This window comes from Thunnus maccoyii, chromosome 2 (assembly GCF_910596095.1).
Source record: "Thunnus maccoyii chromosome 2, fThuMac1.1, whole genome shotgun sequence".
NCBI lineage: Eukaryota > Metazoa > Chordata > Actinopteri > Scombriformes > Scombridae > Thunnus > Thunnus maccoyii.
In genome coordinates, this window is record NC_056534.1 from 261,990 (window position 1) to 283,665 (window position 21,676).

General features: G+C 41.9%; 2 protein-coding genes across 3 annotated transcripts in view; one reads left to right on the plus strand and one right to left on the minus strand.

Annotated features, from left to right (window-relative positions):
- Positions 1 to 19,274, plus strand: part of LOC121887699 (calpain-2 catalytic subunit-like) — a 25,591-nt gene extending 6,317 nt beyond the window's left edge. The window contains exons 5-21 of one of the 2 annotated variants that reach the window (XM_042398601.1): positions 1,440 to 1,608; positions 2,808 to 2,891; positions 3,016 to 3,101; positions 5,936 to 6,010; positions 6,092 to 6,252; positions 7,811 to 7,980; positions 9,676 to 9,687; positions 9,812 to 10,023; positions 10,110 to 10,146; positions 10,252 to 10,317; positions 10,393 to 10,450; positions 10,539 to 10,603; positions 11,128 to 11,196; positions 11,272 to 11,350; positions 12,775 to 12,891; positions 13,482 to 13,540; positions 18,967 to 19,274. In XM_042398601.1, coding sequence (XP_042254535.1) covers positions 1,440 to 1,608; positions 2,808 to 2,891; positions 3,016 to 3,101; positions 5,936 to 6,010; positions 6,092 to 6,252; positions 7,811 to 7,980; positions 9,676 to 9,687; positions 9,812 to 10,023; positions 10,110 to 10,146; positions 10,252 to 10,317; positions 10,393 to 10,450; positions 10,539 to 10,603; positions 11,128 to 11,196; positions 11,272 to 11,350; positions 12,775 to 12,891; positions 13,482 to 13,540; positions 18,967 to 18,990 — 1,543 coding nt within the window. In that variant the 3' untranslated portion in view covers positions 18,991 to 19,274. The other variant, XM_042398610.1, reaches the window with a different exon arrangement.
- A 6-nt stretch (positions 19,275 to 19,280) lies between these two features.
- aars2 (alanyl-tRNA synthetase 2, mitochondrial (putative)) overlaps positions 19,281 to 21,676 on the minus strand; it is a 32,647-nt gene continuing 30,251 nt past the window's right edge. Inside the window, exons 20-23 of the mRNA XM_042398574.1 lie at positions 21,375 to 21,485; positions 21,135 to 21,218; positions 19,767 to 19,880; positions 19,281 to 19,683 (exon numbers count right to left, since the gene is read on the minus strand). Of these exons, the coding sequence (XP_042254508.1) occupies positions 19,516 to 19,683; positions 19,767 to 19,880; positions 21,135 to 21,218; positions 21,375 to 21,485 (477 nt within the window). The 3' untranslated portion in view covers positions 19,281 to 19,515. The remainder of the gene's footprint in view (positions 19,684 to 19,766; positions 19,881 to 21,134; positions 21,219 to 21,374; positions 21,486 to 21,676) is intronic.

Here is a 21,676-nt window from a genome sequence, read left to right on the forward strand (position 1 = left end):
TTGTGTGATTGTGATGTTCAGTGAAACGTGAGATGAGTTGTTGGACGCTGCGTGTCGACAGTCAGCTGATCGTGGCGGTAACAGCTGACTGTATCAGCCACACTGAACGACGGTACATTTAACTGGTTTGGTCTGCATCTGCTGGGAAGCATCTGATTGGCCTCAGACAGGAAGTAAAACGTAACAACAGAGACTGAATGAGAAGGAAAATAAATCAGATTAAAACCTGTGGAGTGTTTGAGCACGTCGACAGAGGTGATCCAGGACAAGGAGGGAGCAAATACATTGTTGGAAATGGCTCTTTTGATGATGATGATGATGATGATGATGAGGGTGTGGTGTAATGGGGAAACTGCTGATGACTCAATAAACACACAAAGAGAGCATTGTCAGGTTATGAAATAATGTAATCAAATAATACAATCAGAAGTATAAAGCATCATAGTTCTGGAGACAAAGATACCACCTAGCTATCTTTTCTTTGTCTGAAAGGTTAACCAGTCCCTTAAATACTACTCGTACAGAATTTAAGACATCTGTTTACTAACCTTACAGGTCAGCAACCCTCAGATAGAAACATAAGTCAAAAGTTCAGCTAACCTAGGAACAGTCTTTCTTCACGACCATATATGACAGTACATAAGCACCAAGTAGCATCACAAAATAACATTACTACTATATTAAATTAAGGACAAACCACACTATCCTCTAAAGCTTATCAGTTTTACACATAAACATCTACATAACTACAGTTTATCTTATCACTGGCTCAGGTAAGGGTATAACAGAATAAACTGAACTGTTAGACACACAACTGCCTCATCTTACACAGCAAAGAACTAAGTTTAGAATAGACACAGCACACACAAACTAACACTAAACTGAACTTAAACACTGTCTGAAACATGTATGATATATTGAAGAAATACATCAAATGATAACCTGTTATTCAGTTTTCTTTTACAGTGTTGGCGGGGATGGTTTGGGTTGTTCAGTATTCAGGACCAGCTTTATTTTCCGAGAGGTTCACACTCACCAGGACTGTGACTCCAGTTTCTAGTGACACACAACAACGTGCAGAAAGGATAATTCAACATAAACATATCAATGTTATGAACACTTCCTCTGTTGATGTTTTAATCGTGGTGTTCCTCAAGGCTCCGTCCTCGGCCCACTGCTGTTTTCAACATACATGCTTCTCCCACCACTGTTACGCAGATGACACACCGTTATATGTCCCTCTTCAAAGCATCGACCCAGCAGCCCTGATAATCTGTTTGCCTGCCTCAGTGATTAATGTTCCCAAAAATGTCTCAGATTGAACATCAGGAAGTCTTTGTTTGAGGTCATTGTTGTCCCACTAATTCTACGAGCCTGCTTCACAAGAAGCTTGGTTTCCTGCCAGAAACATTAGGCGGTCTGCTGTGATGTCATCGCAGGTTGAACGGCTGCTACGAGGCTCTGTCCGGAGGAACGACCACCGAGGGCTTCGAGGATTTCACCGGAGGCATCGCTGAGGTCCACGAGCTGAGTCGGCCCGGTCCGCATCTGTTCCACATCATCCAGAAAGCTCTGAGCCGCGGATCGCTGATGGGCTGCTCCATCGACGTAAGCCGACTGGAGAACAGCTCCACTTACTTCAGATTCAGTTTCACACGTGAAGATCGTGGTGTTGTTTGGTTATTCTGATGTTAAATAGACATAAACTACAGATTAGTGCTAGAAGGGTAATACATGAGTAAACATGACTATATTTACTGTTTCTAGATCCTGTGATTGTTTTTATGGTGTTTTTGTTGACAGTACAGAAAGACGAGAAACTTGGGGACACCACTATTAGTTTTTATCAAAGAATAGAAGGGTTTCCCAGTGTTTCCAGTGTTTCCAGTTAAACCAGCAGTCAGGTGTCTGTAATCGTTCCTCCTGTTCATACTGGATATTAAACCCACAGTGTGTCCACACAGTCATTTAAAGTCTGTGTGAAGCTTCTATTCAGCTTCATCAGTGTGAGTTCGTCACATCAGGTGGATATCTGACACATTTACAGTCTGTAGCATCTGATTCTGTTCAGTCACTATTGCTGAGTGAGGTAACACGATGGTGATCGAGCCTACGGCCGCTGATGAAAGCATTCAAATCACGAGCGGCGTAGTTAGAGACACCTGACGCAGCGGACCAGCTCTTCAGTTCGCTCGTGCTAGCGTGACGTCACACGGTGACTCTGTTTAGATCTCTGCGAGTGAAAACACACCTGCAGTTACCGCTTAACGCCACACGGTGCCGCCGAAGAGAACAAAACGGAAACCTTTGAGACTTTAAGACTCACTGGAAAAACTGTGGACACGTCCTTTAAAGTAAAAACTAAAACTACAGACTGGAGATGATCAGTGTTGTCAGAACATTTGACTTAATACATAAATCTGCTAAAATCAGTTTGACAGTGATTAAAAACTAAAGATCGTTCACAGTTTCAGCAAGAAAAGACTTTTGAAATGTTTAAAATGTGTCTGAAAATCAGTCCAAACCTGCGTGGTAGAGCTGCAGTGATTATTTGATTAGTCGATTGATAAACAGTGTGAATATTTTCTGGTTTCTTTAGTCTCTGTGACAGTAAACTGAAGATCTTTGAGTTGTGGACAAAACAAAACATTTGAGGACGTCGTCTTGGACTTTGGGAAACACTGATCAACATTTTATGGACCAAACAACTAATTGATTAATTGAGAAAAATATCAACAGATTAATGGATAATTAAAAATAACGGTTAGTTGCAGCTGTCAGTGTTACACGCTGCTGTTTTGTTTCAGATCACGAGCTCGGCCGATTCAGAGGCGGTCACCTCTCAGAAGCTGGTGAAAGGCCACGCCTACTCTGTGACAGGTGCGGCTCAGGTAAGGACACGCCCCCTCCCGTAGAGCCCCACCCCCTCAGTGTACATCACACGGAGGGCAGAGTTCAGTCTGAAAACATGAACTTATGTGTCTCTGTCATCTGCTCTGCTGTGATTGGCTGCAGGTGGAGTACCGTGGCGACATGGAGAAGCTGATCCGCATCAGGAACCCCTGGGGTCAGGTAGAGTGGACCGGAGCCTGGAGTGACGAGTGAGTACTAATACACACTCAGTACACAGGAGTACTTTACTATAATACACACTCAGTACACAGGAGTACTTTACTATAATACACACTCGGTACCCAGGCAGCTGAGGGGGTGACTGGGTGGGCAGCTGGGGGGGGGGCGACTGAGGGGGCGACTGGGGGGGCAGCTGGGCGGGGACTGGGGGGTCAGCTGGGGGGGCAGCTGGGCGGCAACTGGGGGGCAGCTGGGGGGGGGGGGGGGCGACTGAGGGGGCGACTGGGGGGGCAGCTGGGCAGCAACTGGGGGGTCAGCTGGGGGGCGACTGGGGTGTCAACTGGGAGGTCAGCTGGGGGGGGCGACTGAGGGGGCGACTGGGGGGGCAGCTGGGCGGCGACTGGGGGGTCAGCTGGGGGGGGCGACTGAGGGGGCGACTGGGGGGGTGACTGAGAGGGCAGCTGAGGGGGCGACTGGGGGGGCGACTGAGGGGGGTGACTTAGGTGGCAGCTGAGGGGGCGACTGGGGGGGGCGACTGAGGGGGCGACTGGGGTGGCAGCTGGAGGGGCAGCTGAGGGGGCAGCTACCCTATCGCCCCCCTTCTAGAGGGGGTGACTGGGGTGTCAACTGGGAGGTCAGCTGGGGGGGGCGACTGAGGGGGCGACTGGGGGGGCAGCTGGGCGGCGAATGGGGGGTCAGCTGGGGGGGCGACTGAGGGGGCGACTGGGGGGGCGACTGAGGGGGGTGACTTAGGTGGCAGCTGAGGGGGCGACTGGGGGGGGCGACTGAGGGGGCGACTGGGGTGGCAGCTGGAGGGGCAGCTGAGGGGGCAGCTACCCTCTCGCCCCTCTTCTAGAGCCGCCGTTGGTCTCACTGCACACAGAGACTCTAACAGCCGCAGTGATGGTCGCCTTTTCTTCACCGTAAAGCTTCTGGTCAACTCTTGTAATAAAAATTAGCAGGTTGGAATTTGACCAGTTTGGATCAAAACAGCAACAATAACATCAGGGGTCCGTTTCACAAAGCGGGTTTAGTGAAAACTCAGAGTCTGTTAACCCTGAAATGAGGGAAACTCTGAGTTTTCCGTTTCAAAAAGGGAGGTAACTCAAACCAGAGAAAGAGGGATAACTCTAGCCTGTTTCACAGAGAGGGGTAACTTAAGCTCTCGGTCAGTTACCGTAGTAACAGACTCTATGAACCTAACCTGGTCGGGACCAGGTTTTTCTCAATGAACCTCGAGTTTCTCTCGGTCTCCGCCCTCTTTCAGAGCCACACACTCCATTTGATTTCCTCATTCATTCAGTCAGCAGGCGAGTTTTGGCGTAGCCTGGTTCTGCCGTCTGTCATTTAAAAAAATCATTAAAAAAATCAGAGTCAGTATATTAGAAGTCCATTAGGCACAGTAGGTGGCGACTTTTTCACTAACATGGCATGTCCTTTTGATAACGATCCCGTGGATGAAGGTGCAGCATTACTGCGCAGAGAATTAAATATTTGTCGAGAGATGGTTATCAGACCACGCATAGATGTTCTAGCATTTCCAGACAATTATCTTTTTGAGCGGTACCGTTTCACGTCACAGTCCATCATCTACATACACAACCTAATCCGTCCTTACATTTGCAACATTACCAATCGTAGTCATGCTCTCACATCCCAGCAGATATTGTGTGTTGCGCTGCGTTTCTTTGCAAACGGAAGTTTTTTGTACAGTGCCCTCGCGGGATTGGACCTAAATGAAATAAATTAATAGGCGACCAATCAAGCAGTTTTCCTCTGTAATATTATTGTGATTGCAAAGGACTACATTTAAACTTACGCATTGACCCGAGCAGCGATGTTCTCCCACGCCGTCTCCCTCTCTTTTGCAGCTGCAGCGGTGTTGCACTTCTTTTTGAAAACATGTTCAAACTCACCGTATGAGCGCATTAAGATTTCTAGTTCTGGTGGGGCGAAAAACGCAGCCCTCCGCTTCCCCGTTGCCATGGTGACTCGTTGAATCGGGGCTCCATTCATGCTGGCTTTTTATAGTTGTGGTGCACGCGCTTAACTCCAGGTGAAACTACTCCGAGTTGAATAAACTGACTCAAATCAGCTGTTCTGGAACCGGAAACTCAGAGTTTCTTATCTCAGAGTAGATCAACTCAGAGTTCAGGATTAGACTCAGAGTTTGTTGAACCTGCTTTGTGAAACGGACCCCAGGACTCTGTTACTGGGAACCAGTTTACACACAACGAGCTGCAGCTACAAACTGTCACATTTATTATGAAACGATGTGCAGATTCAAAAGATACACAAGTTATCACCAATCAATAACAGTGACATGTCAGCTTAACCTTTACATACTGTTCATATTCTGACCCATAATTAGTCTCTATACCAAATCTGTTTTTATTGATAAATACCTGATCAGTCATTAATAAACAGTGATTTCAGAGTTTATTCTTTAGGTTTCACACTATTTGTTTATGGACAGTCGCTGTTTATCTGTCTGTCCTTTCCCGTCTACACACAGTCTGTCATTGTCCTTTCAACAGCCAGGTGCTGCTGGGTTAACCTTTAACCTTTAACCCTGTTATCTCTGCAGAGCAGTTCATAGACACACAGGATCATAGAACAGTATCACAAGAAGTATAACATTTTATTTTTTCCATTACAGAGGCACATTTTTTAGAAGTTGAAATATTTTAATTTTTGTATGTTCTGGTTCATAAAATCATAAAATGTGGGGCTGTTCTTACTACTCTCAAATGTAAAAACGGGTTAAGTAAAATACAAAAAACTGGGTCAGAACGTCTGCTTGTGTCGAGTGTGTTTCTGGGTAACTGGTTGACTGTATGTGTCTGATGTTTTGTGCTCTCAGTTCGATGCAGTGGCGTCAAATCAGCGACGAGGACCGAGAGCGTCTGAGTCATCGCTCGGAGGACGGAGAGTTCTGGTAAAACTTTTATCTCCAGACTGACTGAACTTCAGCAGCAGGTGTTCTGGGTGAAGTCAAACCCTCCGCTCTGTCTTCCAGGATGTCTTTCACTGACTTCCTGCGACATTACTCGCGGCTGGAGATCTGCAACCTGACGCCCGACGCGCTGAACGACGACTCCGTCTCCAAGTGGGCTCTGTCCAAATTTGAGGGCAGCTGGAGGAGAGGATCCACCGCCGGCGGCTGCAGGAACTTCCCCAGTAAGTCCAGCAGCAGCTTATTACAGGAAACACTGAATCAATATGAAGCACTGACAACGTTTCACTGTCTCCAAACAGTCAGAACAGCGACTGCTGGGCAACTGTAGATATTGCACGTGTATGGCTGAATTAAATCTGACACTGAGATGAAACAGTCAGATTATAATTACTGCTTTCTTTGTTGTTATTCTGATAAATAAAAGCAGCTGTTTGTAGATATTGTGGCAGATTCACAACCAGCGCGGCAACGATGGAAGCGAATCATCGCTATAATATTTGAATTATATCAGCAACTGAATACCAACATTTGAAATTTAAAAGTTATATTCAAGTTTCTGTATTTCAGTAAACTCAGTTCATCTCTGAGGAAAAGCAGCTGAGAGCTCCGGCCTATCAGGTTACCAGACGCCAGTCATGTGACCCAAGAACGTGAACGCCGGCCATTCGGACTCAGTTGCTTCTCCTCGACAGACATGAATTTTACATCTTGAATTTTAGATCTGAATCGAGCTTATTTAAATAGTTTTTGAATATTAAACGCCGGAATTTTCTATCTGAAGCTGAGAAGCTTAAAATAAATAAACTGAAAGGAAGGATGTGTGATGATATCGTTCAAAGGAAGAGCTGACGAAGTTCTTATTTTGTAGACGTTTATTAGACGATGGCCATCGGGTCCATTCCATGTACAAAGATGGTCTGGGCACCGTACCGCTGTCGGTGCATAGCTTATATGGGGTCACACATCTGTATCTTATCACATGAATAACATGTTTTCCATGGGCACTAGGTCAGTTGGGAGCCCTCCATCAAGTAATTGACAGCTACCTCACAACATATTATGTGTCACAACATACCACATCTGGACCAGTTCCAAACTTTACCATGGATCCATTGTTTGTATCTCTAAGGTCCCCCCGAAGGGCTATACCATATTACCTAAGGTGACATGCAGACTCTGGAATGTTTATGTCACATGTCCAACACCCAAAATCAGTAAAGTACATAGGGTCAGATAAAAATCATACTAACAAAAACTTATACTAGAAATAAAGTTTTTGAAATTGAAATTCAGGAAGACGGTTTTCAAAGTCAAATATCTCAGTGGTATTTAAATGTTCAGTTGTGATTACATTTCATATGTTGGTATTCAGTTGCTGATATAATTATAATTAGATTTTCTTCCATAAATTCCTCTCTGACACCAGTGAGGCCTACCGACATGATCGCTGGCAGTCACATGATCGCTGGCAGTCACATGATCGCTGGCATTGACACATGATCGCTGGCAGTCACATGATTGCTGGCAGTCACATGATTGCTGGCAGTCACATGATCTCTGGCAGTCACATGATCGCTGGCATTGACACATGATCGCTGGCAGTCACATGATCGCTGGCAGTCACATGATCGCTGGCAGTCACATGATCGCTGGCAGTCACATGATCGCTGGCATTGACACATCTTGCTGTGATATTTACGCTGTGAAACGTCGACACTGCGTCGAGTGTAACATCACTAATTACCTTCAACCTTCTCTGACGTTTACTTTGTGAATCAGACTCGTTCTGGACGAACCCGCAGTTTCTGATCCAGCTGGACGAGGAGGACGACGACCCGGAGGACGGCGAGGCCGGCTGCAGCTTTGTGGTCGGTCTGATCCAGAAGAACCGCAGACGCATGAGGAAGATGGGCGAGGACATGCACACCATCGGCTTCGCCATCTACGAGGTGAGCAGATTCATCTGAGACAGTGGTGGGAAAATAGTGGCCTGTGGGCCAAATCTGGCCCTCTGACAAAAAGACCCCATAACAAAAGCTGAAGTTTCCCTTTTTATAGATGACATCAAATCTTTTCATAAATCCACAGTAGATATAATACATACATAAATATAGATATAAACTAGGGATGCACGATATTATCGGCACGTCATCGGTATCGGCCGATAGAAGCTCATTCAGTCCTGTAGGAACTGCTCGCCTGGCGCAGACGCCAAAAAAAGTTTCTAGTTTCTGGGTTTGCTTCACTGCGGCCCACTGACTGTGCGCAGTAGTGTTTCCCCCGCTGGCCCCGCCCACGAGCTCTCACTCGGCCCACAGACATTGTGATGACGTCACTGATTTTTAAATCGCTTTTCTCAGCTGGACAGAAGTTTTACAAACATAAAACCTCCACGGATTAAAAGTTCATAACAGAAAGAGTCATAATTGACGTTGTTTGCAGTTCGAGGTGTCGTGTCAACAGTTTTACAGACGTCTGTTTTATGACGGTGGTCTACGGGGGAAAGCAGGGGGATTTTTCGCTGCAATACCGCGAGTGGCCACTGGGAAAAACTGTCTGCAAGGCTGAGCGGCGGCGCCCCATCAGCTCTTATTATACATCCGTATTCACCTGTAATGTTCGGCTGCACAGATAGGAAACACTTCGGCTGACAGGATGTACCACTCTGGGGAAAAAAACTTCTTTTTGGTTTATAACGGCGGTTGTCAACCAGCGTATTAGGTGCATTAGCGCCACCTTCTGCTCCGGAGTGTGGACCAGAGATTAAATCCTACACATTAATCCTGTCTGTCTAATAAACTCAAAGAAAACTCTACTGCTGCTCCCACTTGGCAGGTTCATTAAAGTTTTACTGCTGAGCTCCTGAACTCCAGTCTTCCTCAGTTCTTCCTTCATATATTGTCTTTATTGATCATACTTAGTTCAATCTATGCTGCATGCATAATAGTTTATAATATGTGCATATATCGGCAATCAGCCACAATGAGTTGGAAATATTGGCATAAAAATCCAATATTGTGCATCTGTAATATAAACACAACGCTCAGGTAAATCCCAATAACATCTTCTACACTGATGCAGACGGAACAGATCTTTGTCAGTAACAGAACTTCAGCTTCCATTATTGAGAGGATTATTAGAACTTATAACCTCAGACACAACCCTTCAACTGTTTCAGTGAGTCAGACAGGAAACCAAAGACACGTCTCGTTTGCTTTCAGTTTCTCAAACTGGACTAATCTTTAACTTACTACAGCTGATTGGAGATCTCTGCAGGATCGGCAGGATAGAAGACGGATGGACAGATAAAACATCCGCGTTCAACCCTGAAGCTGAGCTTCATAAACCAGATGACATCTGTTCTACGCTCATAACACAGTGTTGTTCTTACGTGTCCAAGATCAAAATAAAACATTAAATCCAATCAAAAGCACAAATTACTAAATTAAAAGTTCTAATTATTTAGATGTTTCTCCTGGGCTCTGTGGGAGCAGCAACCATCCAGCTACGAGCAGATGGGAATCGCTGCTGTCGACGTCCCAGTGATGCATAAAGCTGTTTTTAAAAGCTTTTAGTAACAGTCATCAGAAGCTCTGAGAGGAAAAGTTGAGTTCTGAGTCTGAATCTTCTTTCTTGTGTTTCAGGTTCCTGATGAGGTACGAAGGCGGACGTGTTGACTCCAGTCTTCAGCAACACCTTCTCTCTCACTGTTTGTTGCTCAATATTTCACTTCATGTCGTCTCCTGTCAGACACTGTTTTCTCCCTCGTCTGTCTCTCAGTTCTGCGGTCAGAGGAACGTCCATCTCAACAGGAACTTCTTCTTGCGTCACGCCTCCGCCGCTCGCTCCGAAACCTTCATCAACCTGCGAGAAGTCTGCAGCCGCTTCTGCCTGCCGCCCGGCGAGTACCTGATCGTCCCGTCCACCTTCGAGCCCAACAAGAACGGAGACTTCTGCGTCCGCGTGTTCTCCGAGAAGCAGGCCGACTTCCAGTAGGTTCACCCGGCGGCTGAAGGACGCTGTGACACGTACGTCCACGCGCAACATCATCTGTTAACGTGTTTGTCTGTTTCTGCAGAGAGCTGGATGATCCCGTCGAGTCCAGAGTTGAGAAGGTGAGACTGAAAACACACAGAACAGGTTTCATTCGTGCTTTTAGAAAACAGATCAGTTGAGTTATTGTGACCTCGTCCTTCAACATGTGCGTGTTTTGCTCTCAGATTGAAATTGACGAGGACGACGTGGACGATCGGTTCAGAGGTCTGTTCGGACAGCTGGCAGGAGGGGTGAGCTGCTCTTCAACACGTTACCTTCATGTCTGATGTTTGATGTTAAACTGACAGAAACGCTCTCCGCTGCAGGACTGTGAGATCAGCGCCTTCGAGCTGCAGAGGATCCTCAACAAAGTGGTGACCAGACGTAAGAAGATGATTAAACTGCACGTCAAAGATCTGCAGGTGAGTTCACCTGTCGGACCTGCAGTGACTCGTCCTCTGTTCTCCGACAGGTTCTGACATCCAGACCAGCGGCTTCAGCGTGGCGACGTGTCGCAACATGGTCAACCTGCTGGACGTATCCTTCCACTGGTTACTGATGCTGACAGAAGAAGAAGCTCAGTGAAGCTGCTGAAAGCTGATCAGAGCAGCATCTAGTGGACACCAGAGAAACTGCAGCTGCTCTGATTACAGCTAAAACTATATAACTAATTAAATCAATTAGAGAAATAACAGAAATTAATTGGCGATAATTTTGATAATTCATTAGTAATTGTGGTAAAAATCTTCTGCTGTCAGATTTTCAGCTTTTGTCTGTTTTCTATCAGTAAAAACGACATCTGAAGAGATGAAAACTAACATTTCACTTCTTTCTTACATTTAATAGTCAAAACAATGAATCAATTAACTGAGAGAATAATCAATAACTGTTACTTGCAGCTTTAACCCTGATTCAAGTTTTAGTTTGTAGAGAAATGAATCAGCTGAGTGGAAACAGCAGGACTATAATAATACATATATGATGTGAAGCAGGTGTTAAACCTTCTATGTGGGTTTGAAAAGCTCTGAAACGAGAGCTGAACTCCTGAACTCGCTGTGCAGAAGGACGGCAGCGGTAAACTGGGTCTGCTGGAGTTTAAAGTGCTGTGGACGAAGATCGAGAACTACCTGGTGAGTTTGTGACGACGTCTTTAAGTCGTCGCCGCCGGCGACGGAGCGACTGTTAACTGCTGTTTTCTGTGACAGAATATTTACCGTCAGAAGGACGTGGATAACTCGGGGACGATGAGCTCCACGGAGATGAGGATGGCCGTGGAGGAAGCTGGTAAAACACTTTGACTCTGTCAAAGTTTGAATATTTGTTTCCTTTCAGCTTCATCCTGACAAAACAAACTCAAACAGTAAATCTGTCTTTGCATCAGTTTACCGTCGATTTAAGACATTTAAATATTTAAACTTCAAACAACAGTAAAGCTTTTTCTTTCTGAGTCACAAAGACTCATTTCAGGCGTTTTAGTGATATAAATATAAAAACTTCAACTTTCTTCTGCCAATAAAACACATTTCAGACAAAGAATCCACATTTTAAGATATTTGAGGTCATTTAAATGTTTTTTCTTTTCACTTATATTTTAAATAAACAATATGAAATTTGTGCTGCTGGGTCTGTCAATCAAAACAATAACAAAACAAGGAGCTTGATGATGTCATGAAGTGGCGAGGGATCATGGGAGTTCTCCTGGTTCAGATTTAATAACAGTTAATAACATTTGATAACATTTGATAACATTTGATAACATTTAATAACATTTGATAACATTTGATAACATTTGATAACATTTAATAACATTTGATAACATTTGATAACATTTAATAACATTTAATAACATTTAATAACATTTGATAACATTTGATAACATTTAATAACATTTAATAACATTTGATAACATTTGATAACATTTAATAACATTTGATAACATTTGATAACATTTAATAACATTTGATAACATTTGACGTTCAATAACAGTTAATGACATTTAATAACATTTAATAACATTTGATAACATTTAATAACATTCAATAACATTTGATAACAGTTAATAACATTTAATAACATTTGATAACAGTTAATAACATTTGATAACTAATAACATTTAATAACATTTAATAACATTTAATAACATTTGATAACAGTTAATAACATTTAATAACATTTGATAACAGTTAATAACATTTGATAACAGTTAATAACATTTGATAACAGTTAATAACATTTGATAACATTTGATAACAGTTAATAACATTTAATAACATTTGATAACATTTGATAACAGTTAATAACATTTAATAACATTTAATAACATTTGATAACAGTTAATAACATTTGATAACAGTTAATAACATTTGATAACAGTTAATAACATTTGATAACATTTGATAACAGTTAATAACATTTGATAACATTTGATAACAGTTAATAACATTTAATAACATTTGATAACAGTTAATAACATTTAATAACATTTGATAACAGTTAATAACATTTGATAACAGTTAATAATATTTGATAACATTTAATAACATCAGTTAACAGTTAATAACAGTTAATAACAGTTAATAACATTTAATAACATTTGATAACATTTGATAACATTTAATAACATCAGTTAACAGTTAATAAGTTAATAACATTTAAGAACATTTAATAACAGTTAAAGTGTATCAGCGTTGTGTGTTTCTGTGTTTCAGGGTTCAGTCTGAACAATCCGCTCCATCAGGTCCTCGTCGCTCGATACAGCGAACCAGATCTCACCATCGACTTCGACAACTTTGTGGGCTGCCTGGTCCGACTGGAGACCATGTTCGGTCAGTCACACACACACACACACACACACACACACACTGTAACACACACACACACACACACACACACAATAACACACTGTAACACACACACACACACACACACAATAACACACTGTAACACACACGTGTCTACAAACTATCACCAGTTTAAATAACACACTGACATCATTTTATAGACAGAAAATGTGTAAATAATATATAATTATAAAATAATTATAATAAAATGTCAGAGTAAAAACTCAACGATGTGAAAGAAATGAATTAATGACAGTTTTAATGTTTAATTGTAACGTCTTTTTAGTTATTGTTGAAAATAGCATCTAAAGACTAAAATGTGACAAACTAAATAATCTTCACATCTGGAAGTCCAGCGCAGATTAACGTCCATATAACATTATAACAACATGTTACGAGATGTTTTTAGAGATTTATCTGCTCAGGAAGATTCTCAAAAACAAATATAGAAAACTGATGTTTACTTGAGTTGTTTGTTTTCATCAAACACGTCTGTGAATCATGTTTTTATTTGTGGATCATTCAAAACACGTTTGTGGCTGTTATTGAGATGAATTTCTGTTTTCTCTCCACAGACACGTTCAGCGCTTTGGACAAAGACCAGTCAGGAAGCGTCGAGCTGAGTCTTCTAGAGGTACGAAGCGTCTGCTCTATTACAGACACTGAATGACAGACATGATGCATGTGAACTCACCTGTAAGCACAAGTAAACACTAGGAAACACAAGTAAACACTAGTAAAAACTAGTAAACTAGTAAACACAAGGAAACACAAGTAAAAACAAGGAAACACTAGGAAACACTAGTAAACACAAGTAAACAAGTAAAAACTAGTAAACACTAGTAAACACAAGTAAACACCAGTAAACACAAATAAACACTAGCAAACACAAGTAAACACTAGTAAACTAGGAAACACAAGTAAACACTAGTAAACTAGGAAACACAAGTAAACACTAGTAAACTAGGAAACACAAGTAAAAACTAGTAAACACTAGTAAACACAAGTAAACACTAGTAAACACAAATAAACACTAGCAAACACAAGTAAACACTAGTAAACTAGGAAACACAAGTAAACACTAGTAAACTAGGAAACACAAGTAAACACTAGTAAACTAGGAAACACAAGTAAAAACTAGTAAACACTAGCAAACACAAGTAAACACTAGTAAACTAGGAAACACAAGTAAACACTAGTAAACTAGGAAACACAAGTAAACACTAGTAAACACTAGCAAACACAAGTAAACACTAGTAAACACTAGCAAACACAAGTAAACTAGGAAACACAAGGAAACAAGTAAAAACTAGTAAACACAAGTAAACACAAGTAAAAACTAGTAAACTAGGAAACACAAGGAAACACTAGTAAACTAGGAAACACAAGGAAACAAGTAAAAACTAGTAAACACTAGCAAACACAAGTAAACACTAGTAAACTAGGAAACACAAGGAAACACTAGTAAACTAGGAAACACAAGGAAACAAGTAAAAACTAGTAAACACTAGCAAACACAAGAAAACACTAGTAAACTAGGAAACACAAGGAAAGAAGTAAAAACTAGTAAACACTAGCAAACACAAGAAAACACTAGTAAACTAGGAAACACAAGGAAACACTAGTAAACTAGGAAACACAAGGAAACTAGTAAAAACTAGTAAACACAAATAAACACAGGGAAACAAGTAAAAACTAGTAAACACTAGCAAACACAAGTAAACACTAGTAAACTAGGAAACACAAAGAAACTAGTAAAAACTAGTAAACACAAGTAAAAACAAAGAAACACTAGGAAACACTAGGAAACACTAGTAAAGACAAGTAAACACAAGGAAACACAAGTAAAAACTAGTAAACACTAGTAAAGACAAGTAAACACAAGGAAACACAAGTAAAAACTAGTAAACACTAGTAAAGACAAGTTAACACTAGTAAACACTAGTTAACACTAGTAAACTAGTAAAAACTAGTAAACACTAGTTAACACTAGTAAACTAGTAAAAACTAGTAAACACTAATAAAGACAAGTAAACACTAGTTAACACTAGTAAACAAGTCAACACTAGTAAACACTAGGAAGTGCAAGGCCTTTTCTGTATTTCGTTGTATTTTCTGTATTCAGGCGTGTTTTCTGTATTCAGGCGTGTTTTCTGTATTCAGGCGTGTTTTCTGTATTCAGGCGTGTTTTCTGTATTCAGGCTTGTTTTCTGTATTTAGGTGTGTTTTCTGTATTCAGGCGTGTTTTCTGTATTGAGGCGTGTTTTTTGTACTCAGGTGTATTTTCTGTATTCAGGCGTGTTTTCTGTATTCAGGCGTGTTTTCTGTATTGAGGTGTGTTTTTTGTACTCAGGTGTATTTTCTGTATTTAGGTGTGTTTTCTGTAGTCAGGCGTGTTTTCTGTATTCAGGTGTGTTTTCTGTAGTCAGGTGTGTTTTCTGTATTCAGGCGTGTTTTCTGTATTCAGGTGTGTGTTTCTGTATTCAGGCGTGTTTTCTGTATTCAGGTGTGTGTTTCTGTATTCAGGTGTGTTTTCTGTATTCAGGTGTGTTTTCTGTATTCAGGCGTGTTTTCTGTAGTAAGGCGTGTTTTCTGTATTCAGGTGTGTTTTCTGTATTCAGGTGTGTGTTTCTGTATTCAGGCGTGTTTTCTGTATTCAGGCGTGTTTTCTGTATTTAGGTGTGTTTTCTGTATTCAGGCGTGTTTTCTGTATTGAGGAGTGTTTTTTGTACTCAGGTGTATTTTCTGTATTTAGGTGTGTTTTCTGTATTCTGGTGTGTTTTCTGTATTCAGGCGTGTTTTCTGTAGTCAGGTGTGTTTTTTGTATTCAGGTGTGTTTTCTGTATTCAGGCGTGTTTTCTGTATTCAGGCGTGTTTTCTGTAGTCAGGTGTGTTTTCCGTATTCAGGTGTGTGTTTCTGTATTCAGGTGTGTTTTCTGTATTCAGGCGTGTTTTCTGTATTGAGGCGTGTTTTTTGTACTCAGGTGTATTTTCTGTATTTAGGTGTGTTTTCTGTATTCAGGTGTGTTTTCTGTATTCAGGTGTGTTTTCTGTATTCAGGCGTGTTTTCTGTAGTCAGGCGTGTTTTCTGTATTCAGGTGTGTTTTCTGTATTCAGGTGTGTTTTCTGTAGTCAGGTGTGTTTTCTGTATTCAGGCGTGTTTTCTGTATTCAGGTGTGTTTTCTGTATTCAGGTGTGTTTTCTGTATTCAGGCGTGTTTTCTGTATTCAGGCGTGTTTTCTGTATTCAGGTGTGTTTTCTGTAGTCAGGTGTGTGTTTCTGTATTCAGGCGTGTTTTCTGTATTCAGGCGTGTTTTTTGTATTCAGGCGTGTTTTCTGTAGTCAGGTGTGTTTTCTGTATTCAGGTGTGTTTTCTGTATTCAGGCGTGTTTTCTGTATTCAGGCGTGTTTTCTGTATTCAGGCGTGTTTTCTGTATTCAGGTGTGTGTTTCTGTATTCAGGCGTGTTTTCTGTATTCAGGTGTGTTTTCTGTATTTAGGCGTGTTTTCTGTATTTAGGCGTGTTTTCTGTAGTCAGGCGTGTTTTCTGTATTCAGGCGTGTTTTCTGTATTCAGGCGTGTTTTCTGTAGTCAGGCGTGTTTTTTGTATTCAGGTGTGTTTTCTGTATTCAGGCGTGTGTTTCTGTATTCAGGCGTGTTTTCTGTATTCAGGCGTGTTTTCTGTATTCAGGTGTGTGTTTCTGTATTCAGGCGTGTTCTCTGTAGTCAGGCGTGTTTTCTGTAGTCAGGCGTGTTTTTTGTATTCAGGTGTGTTTTCTGTAGTCAGGCGCGTTTTCTGTATTCAGGCGTGTTTTCTGTATTCAGGCGTGTTCTCTGTAGTCAGGTGTGTTTTCTGTATTCAGGCGTGTTCTTCTGTATTCAGGCGTGTTTTCTGTAGTCAGGCGTGTTCTCTGTAGTCAGGCGTGTTTTCTGTATTCAGGCGTGTTTTTTGTAGTCAGGCGTGTTTTTTGTATTCAGGCGTGTTTTCTGTAGTCAGGCGTGTTTTTTGTATTCAGGTGTGTTTTCCGTATTAAGGTGTGTGTTTCTGTATTCAGGTGTGTTTTCTGTATTCAGGCGTGTTTTCTGTATTCAGGCGTGTTTTCTGTATTTAGGCGTGTGTTCTGTAGTCAGGCGTGTTTTCTGTATTCAGGCGTGTTTTCTGTGTTCAGGTGTGTGTTTCTGTACTCAGGCGTGTTTTCTGTATTCAGGTGTGTGTTTCTGTATTCAGGTGTGTTTTCTGTATTTAGGTGTGTGTTTCTGTATTCAGGTGTGTTTTCTGTAGTCAGGCGTGTTTTCTGTATTCAGGCGTGTTTTCTGTATTCAGGCGTGTTCTCTGTAGTCAGGCGTGTTTTCTGTATTCAGGCGTGTTTTTTGTATTCAGGCGTGTTTTTTGTAGTCAGGCGTGTTTTCTGTATTCAGGCGTGTTTTCTGTATTCAGGCGTGTTTTCTGTAGTCAGGCGTGTTTTCTGTATTCAGGTGTGTGTTTCTGTATTCAGGCGTGTTTTCTGTATTCAGGTGTGTTTTCTGTATTCAGGTGTGTTTTCTGTATTCAGGTGTGTTTTCTGTATTCAGGTGTGTTTTCTGTATTTAGGCGTGTTTTCTGTAGTCAGGCGTGTTTTCTGTATTCAGGTGTGTTTTCTGTATTCAGGTGTGTGTTTCTGTACTCAGGCGTGTTTTCTGTATTCAGGTGTGTGTTTCTGTATTTAGGCGTGTTTTCTGTATTCAGGTGTGTTTTCTGTATTCAGGTGTGTTTTCTGTATTTAGGTGTGTGTTTCTGTATTCAGGCGTGTTTTCTGTATTCAGGCGTGTTTTCTGTAGTCAGGCGTGTTTTCTGTATTCAGGCGTGTTTTCTGTATTCAGGCGTGTTTTTTGTAGTCAGGCGTGTTTTCTGTATTCAGGCGTGTTTTCTGTATTCAGGCGTGTTTTCTGTATTCAGGTGTGTTCTCTGTAGTCAGGCGTGTTTTCTGTATTCAGGTGTGTTTTCTGTATTCAGGTGTGTTTTCTGTATTCAGGCGTGTTTTCTGTATTCAGGCGTGTTTTCTGTAGTCAGGTGTGTTTTCTGTATTCAGACGTGTTTTCTGTAGTCAGGCGTGTTTTTTGTAGTCAGGCGTGTTTTCTGTATTCAGGCGTGTTTTCTGTATTCAGGTGTGTTCTCTGTAGTCAGGCGTGTTTTCTGTATTCAGGCGTGTTTTCTGTATTCAGGTGTGTTTTCTGTATTCAGGTGTGTTTTCTGTATTCAGGTGTGTTTTCTGTATTCAGGCGTGTTTTCTGTAGTCAGGTGTGTTTTCTGTATTCAGACGTGTTTTCTGTAGTCAGGCGTGTTTTTTGTAGTCAGGCGTGTTTTCTGTATTCAGGCGTGTTTTCTGTATTCAGGCGTGTTTTCTGTATTCAGGTGTGTTCTCTGTAGTCAGGCGTGTTTTCTGTATTCAGGTGTGTTTTCTGTATTCAGGTGTGTTTTCTGTATTCAGGTGTGTTTTCTGTATTCAGGCGTGTTTTCTGTATTCAGGTGTGTTTTCTGTATTCAGGCGTGTTTTCTGTAGTCAGGTGTGTTTTCTGTATTCAGACGTGTTTTCTGTAGTCAGGCGTGTTTTTTGTATTTAGGTGTGTTTTTGGTATTCAGGCGTGTTTTCTGTAGTCAGGTGTGTTTTCTGTATTCAGGCGTGTTTTCTGTATTCAGACGTGTTTTCTGTAGTCAGGCGTGTTTTTTGTATTTAGGTGTGTTTTTGGTATTCAGGCGTGTTTTCTGTATTCAGGTGTGTTTTTGGTATTCAGGCGTGTTTTCTGTAGTCAGGCGTGTTTTCTGTAGTCAGGTGTGTTTTCTGTATTCAGACGTGTTTTCTGTATTCAGGTGTGTTTTCTGTAGTCAGGCGTGTTTTCTGTAGTCAGGCGTGTTTTCTGTATTTAGGTGTGTTTTTGGTATTCAGGCGTGTTTTCTGTAGTCAGGCGTGTTTTCTGTATTCAGGCGTGTTTTCTGTATTCAGGCTTGTTTTCTCTTGTTGCTGTAAATAAATGTATCAGAGTATTTGCTGCTTGATGATGTAACTCTGTGACTCTCCTGCAGTGGCTGAACGTGTCTATGCTCTGAAGAACCAGGACCACATGGATCCGGGTCCTGGACGTGATCTTGGTCTTGATCCTGGTCGTGATCAGGATTCAGCTGCAGCTAAATATTCTGGTGATGGAGTTTGGTTCCTATAATCTTATATAACAGTGAGGGAGACGGTGTTAGAGATACAGAGGTGACATCACAGTTATTCATGTTCTGATTGGTCCAGAAGACTCTTCTGTTTCTGTGTTTGACAGGTTTAGGCTTCCAAACAAATGCTTTGGTAATAAAAACTGTTCTATAATAAATAATGAAACACTGAACCAGTGTGAGCTGTGACGTTTTTATTTCTTTTAAAACAAAGACATGTAAAAAATATCATCCCTGTTAAATAAACCTTCACACCTGAACTTGTCGTCCAATGAGAATGTCCCGACTGCAGCTGTGGGCGGGGCTTACAGTCACCTGTACCTTCGTCTGATCCTACACAGACTGAATGTGGAACCTGGTCTGAAATGTATTTAATCAACTGGTTGAGGAGTGACATCACAATATCATGTGACATCACCGTTCTGTTCTCTGGCGAGCGAACTCCTCTGCCCACCTCAGAGCCGCTGTGATGTCACTGCTGCTCCCCGTTCCCCTGGCAACCAGCGCCGAGCCCCCGGCGCTACCCCCAAGGTGACGACACACTGCCACCGCCCAATCAGAGGCCGAGAGAGACGCTGTCTCCTGAAGAGAAAGAGAGGACAGCCAATCAGACGTGTCAAACAAGACCCCGCCCCCTCTGTCACTGACAGACGTGTCACGGTTACCTTGGGAACCTGACAGGCACACAGAACCTTCCCAGAATGCCTCTGGTGAGCGAGCAGCATCACGTAACTATGAGGACAGACGGAGCTCAGCTGGTTCACCGTCTTCATCACCACCTGACAGGAAACACAGACATTCAGTAAACCCCTCCCCCGACCAAGGACTGTCCAATCAGAGCATAGCAACAGCAGCTGTGACCTTACGTTACCTGTGACTCATCAGTTAAAACGTAAACAACGTACCGTCCCGAACACACAGAATATGTTCAGTGATGGAAAGTAACTAAGTACATTTATTCAAGTACAGTACTGAAGTACAGTTTGAGGTACTTGTACTTTACTTGAGTATTTCCATGTGATGCTACTTTCTACATTTCAGAGGGAAATATTGTACTTTCTACTCCACTACATTTATTTGACAGCTTTAGTTACTTTTCAGATGCAGATTTGACACAATGGATAATATAACAAGCTTTTAAAATACAACACATTGTTAAAGATGAAACCAGTGGTTTCCAACCTTTTTGTCTTTTGACGTCTTACAAAAAGCAGTGTGTAGTCGGGGTCACATTTCACATGTCTATGAGTTGTTAACAGCTCCACCAAATAGTGATTTTTCCCTCTAAACTTCTCACATGCTTTCATTTCAATAAATGTTCAAATGATCCAATATTTCAGCAAAAATCAAAGATTAGAGAAAAAGTCCAAAAACTGAAAACAGATTTGTGTATCAGAACTTTGTTTTTTCTTCTTTCCTCTCCCATTAATCATCTCACCACCCCTCAGATTTATCTGCTGACCCTTTGGAGGGGCCTGAAACATGCAGTTCATGTTGAGAAGCCCACCAGCATCCCTGAGTTGAGACTGTTCTGTGAGGAGGAACGATGTGCAGAGCTGATAAACACTTACTGGAAATGTTTGGTTAAAGTTATTGCTGCAAAGGGAGTCACACCAGTTACTGAAAGCAAGGGTTCACATACTCCCACAAATATGTAAGATTGGATCATTTTCCCCAATAAATAAATGTAGTTTATTTTTTTTGTCTCATTTGTTTATTTGGGTTCACTTTGTCTAGTTTTAGGACTTGTGTAAATATCTGATCACGTTTTAGGTCATATTTATGCAGATATAAAGGGGTGATGGGGTGTGAAAGGGTTCACAAACTGTCAAGCAGCACTGTATATGGATCTAACTATGTACTTTTACTGTAGTATTTTTACATTGCTGCATTGGTACTTTTACCACAGTAAAGGATCTGAGTACTTCTTCCAGCACTGACTGTGTAGAAGTTAAAGTCGGCTGCATGTTTCCTCACGATTATTAGAAGCTCCTCTGTTTGTTTATCATCATCATCAGAGGATGAGGACATACCGACTCAGAGTCCGTCTCCACAGAGTCCACCAGCAGATGCTTCCTGCCGTTCTTCTCCAGCAGAGCCTGAGCTCTCACTGCAGCCTGCGCAAAGCATGATGGGAACCAGACAGGAGAGGTTCATTAACAAACTGACTGAACACAACAGTATTCATAAAAAAGTGATTCCAGCTTCAGGATACAGGACAGTTATGGTCACATGTTTATAATTCTGTTTGCAGATGTTTGTTTGAGCCTCACCTCTCTGCTCTCCAGCTTCCTGGTGGCAGTGTTGCTGCTCCTCTGCAGAGCTTTCAGGCGGCTCTGCAGCTCTCTGCGCTGCCACTGAGGCACAGCAGTGCTGTCTACAGCCTGTCAGACACAGCACAGGTCAAACACGCACACACAGTAACATCTGCTGTCTACAGCCTGTCAGACAGAGCACAGGTCAAACACGCACATACAGTAACATCTGCTGTCTACAGCCTGTCAGACAGAGCACAGGTCAAACACGCACATACAGTAACATCTGCTGTCTACAGCCTGTCAGACACAGCACAGGT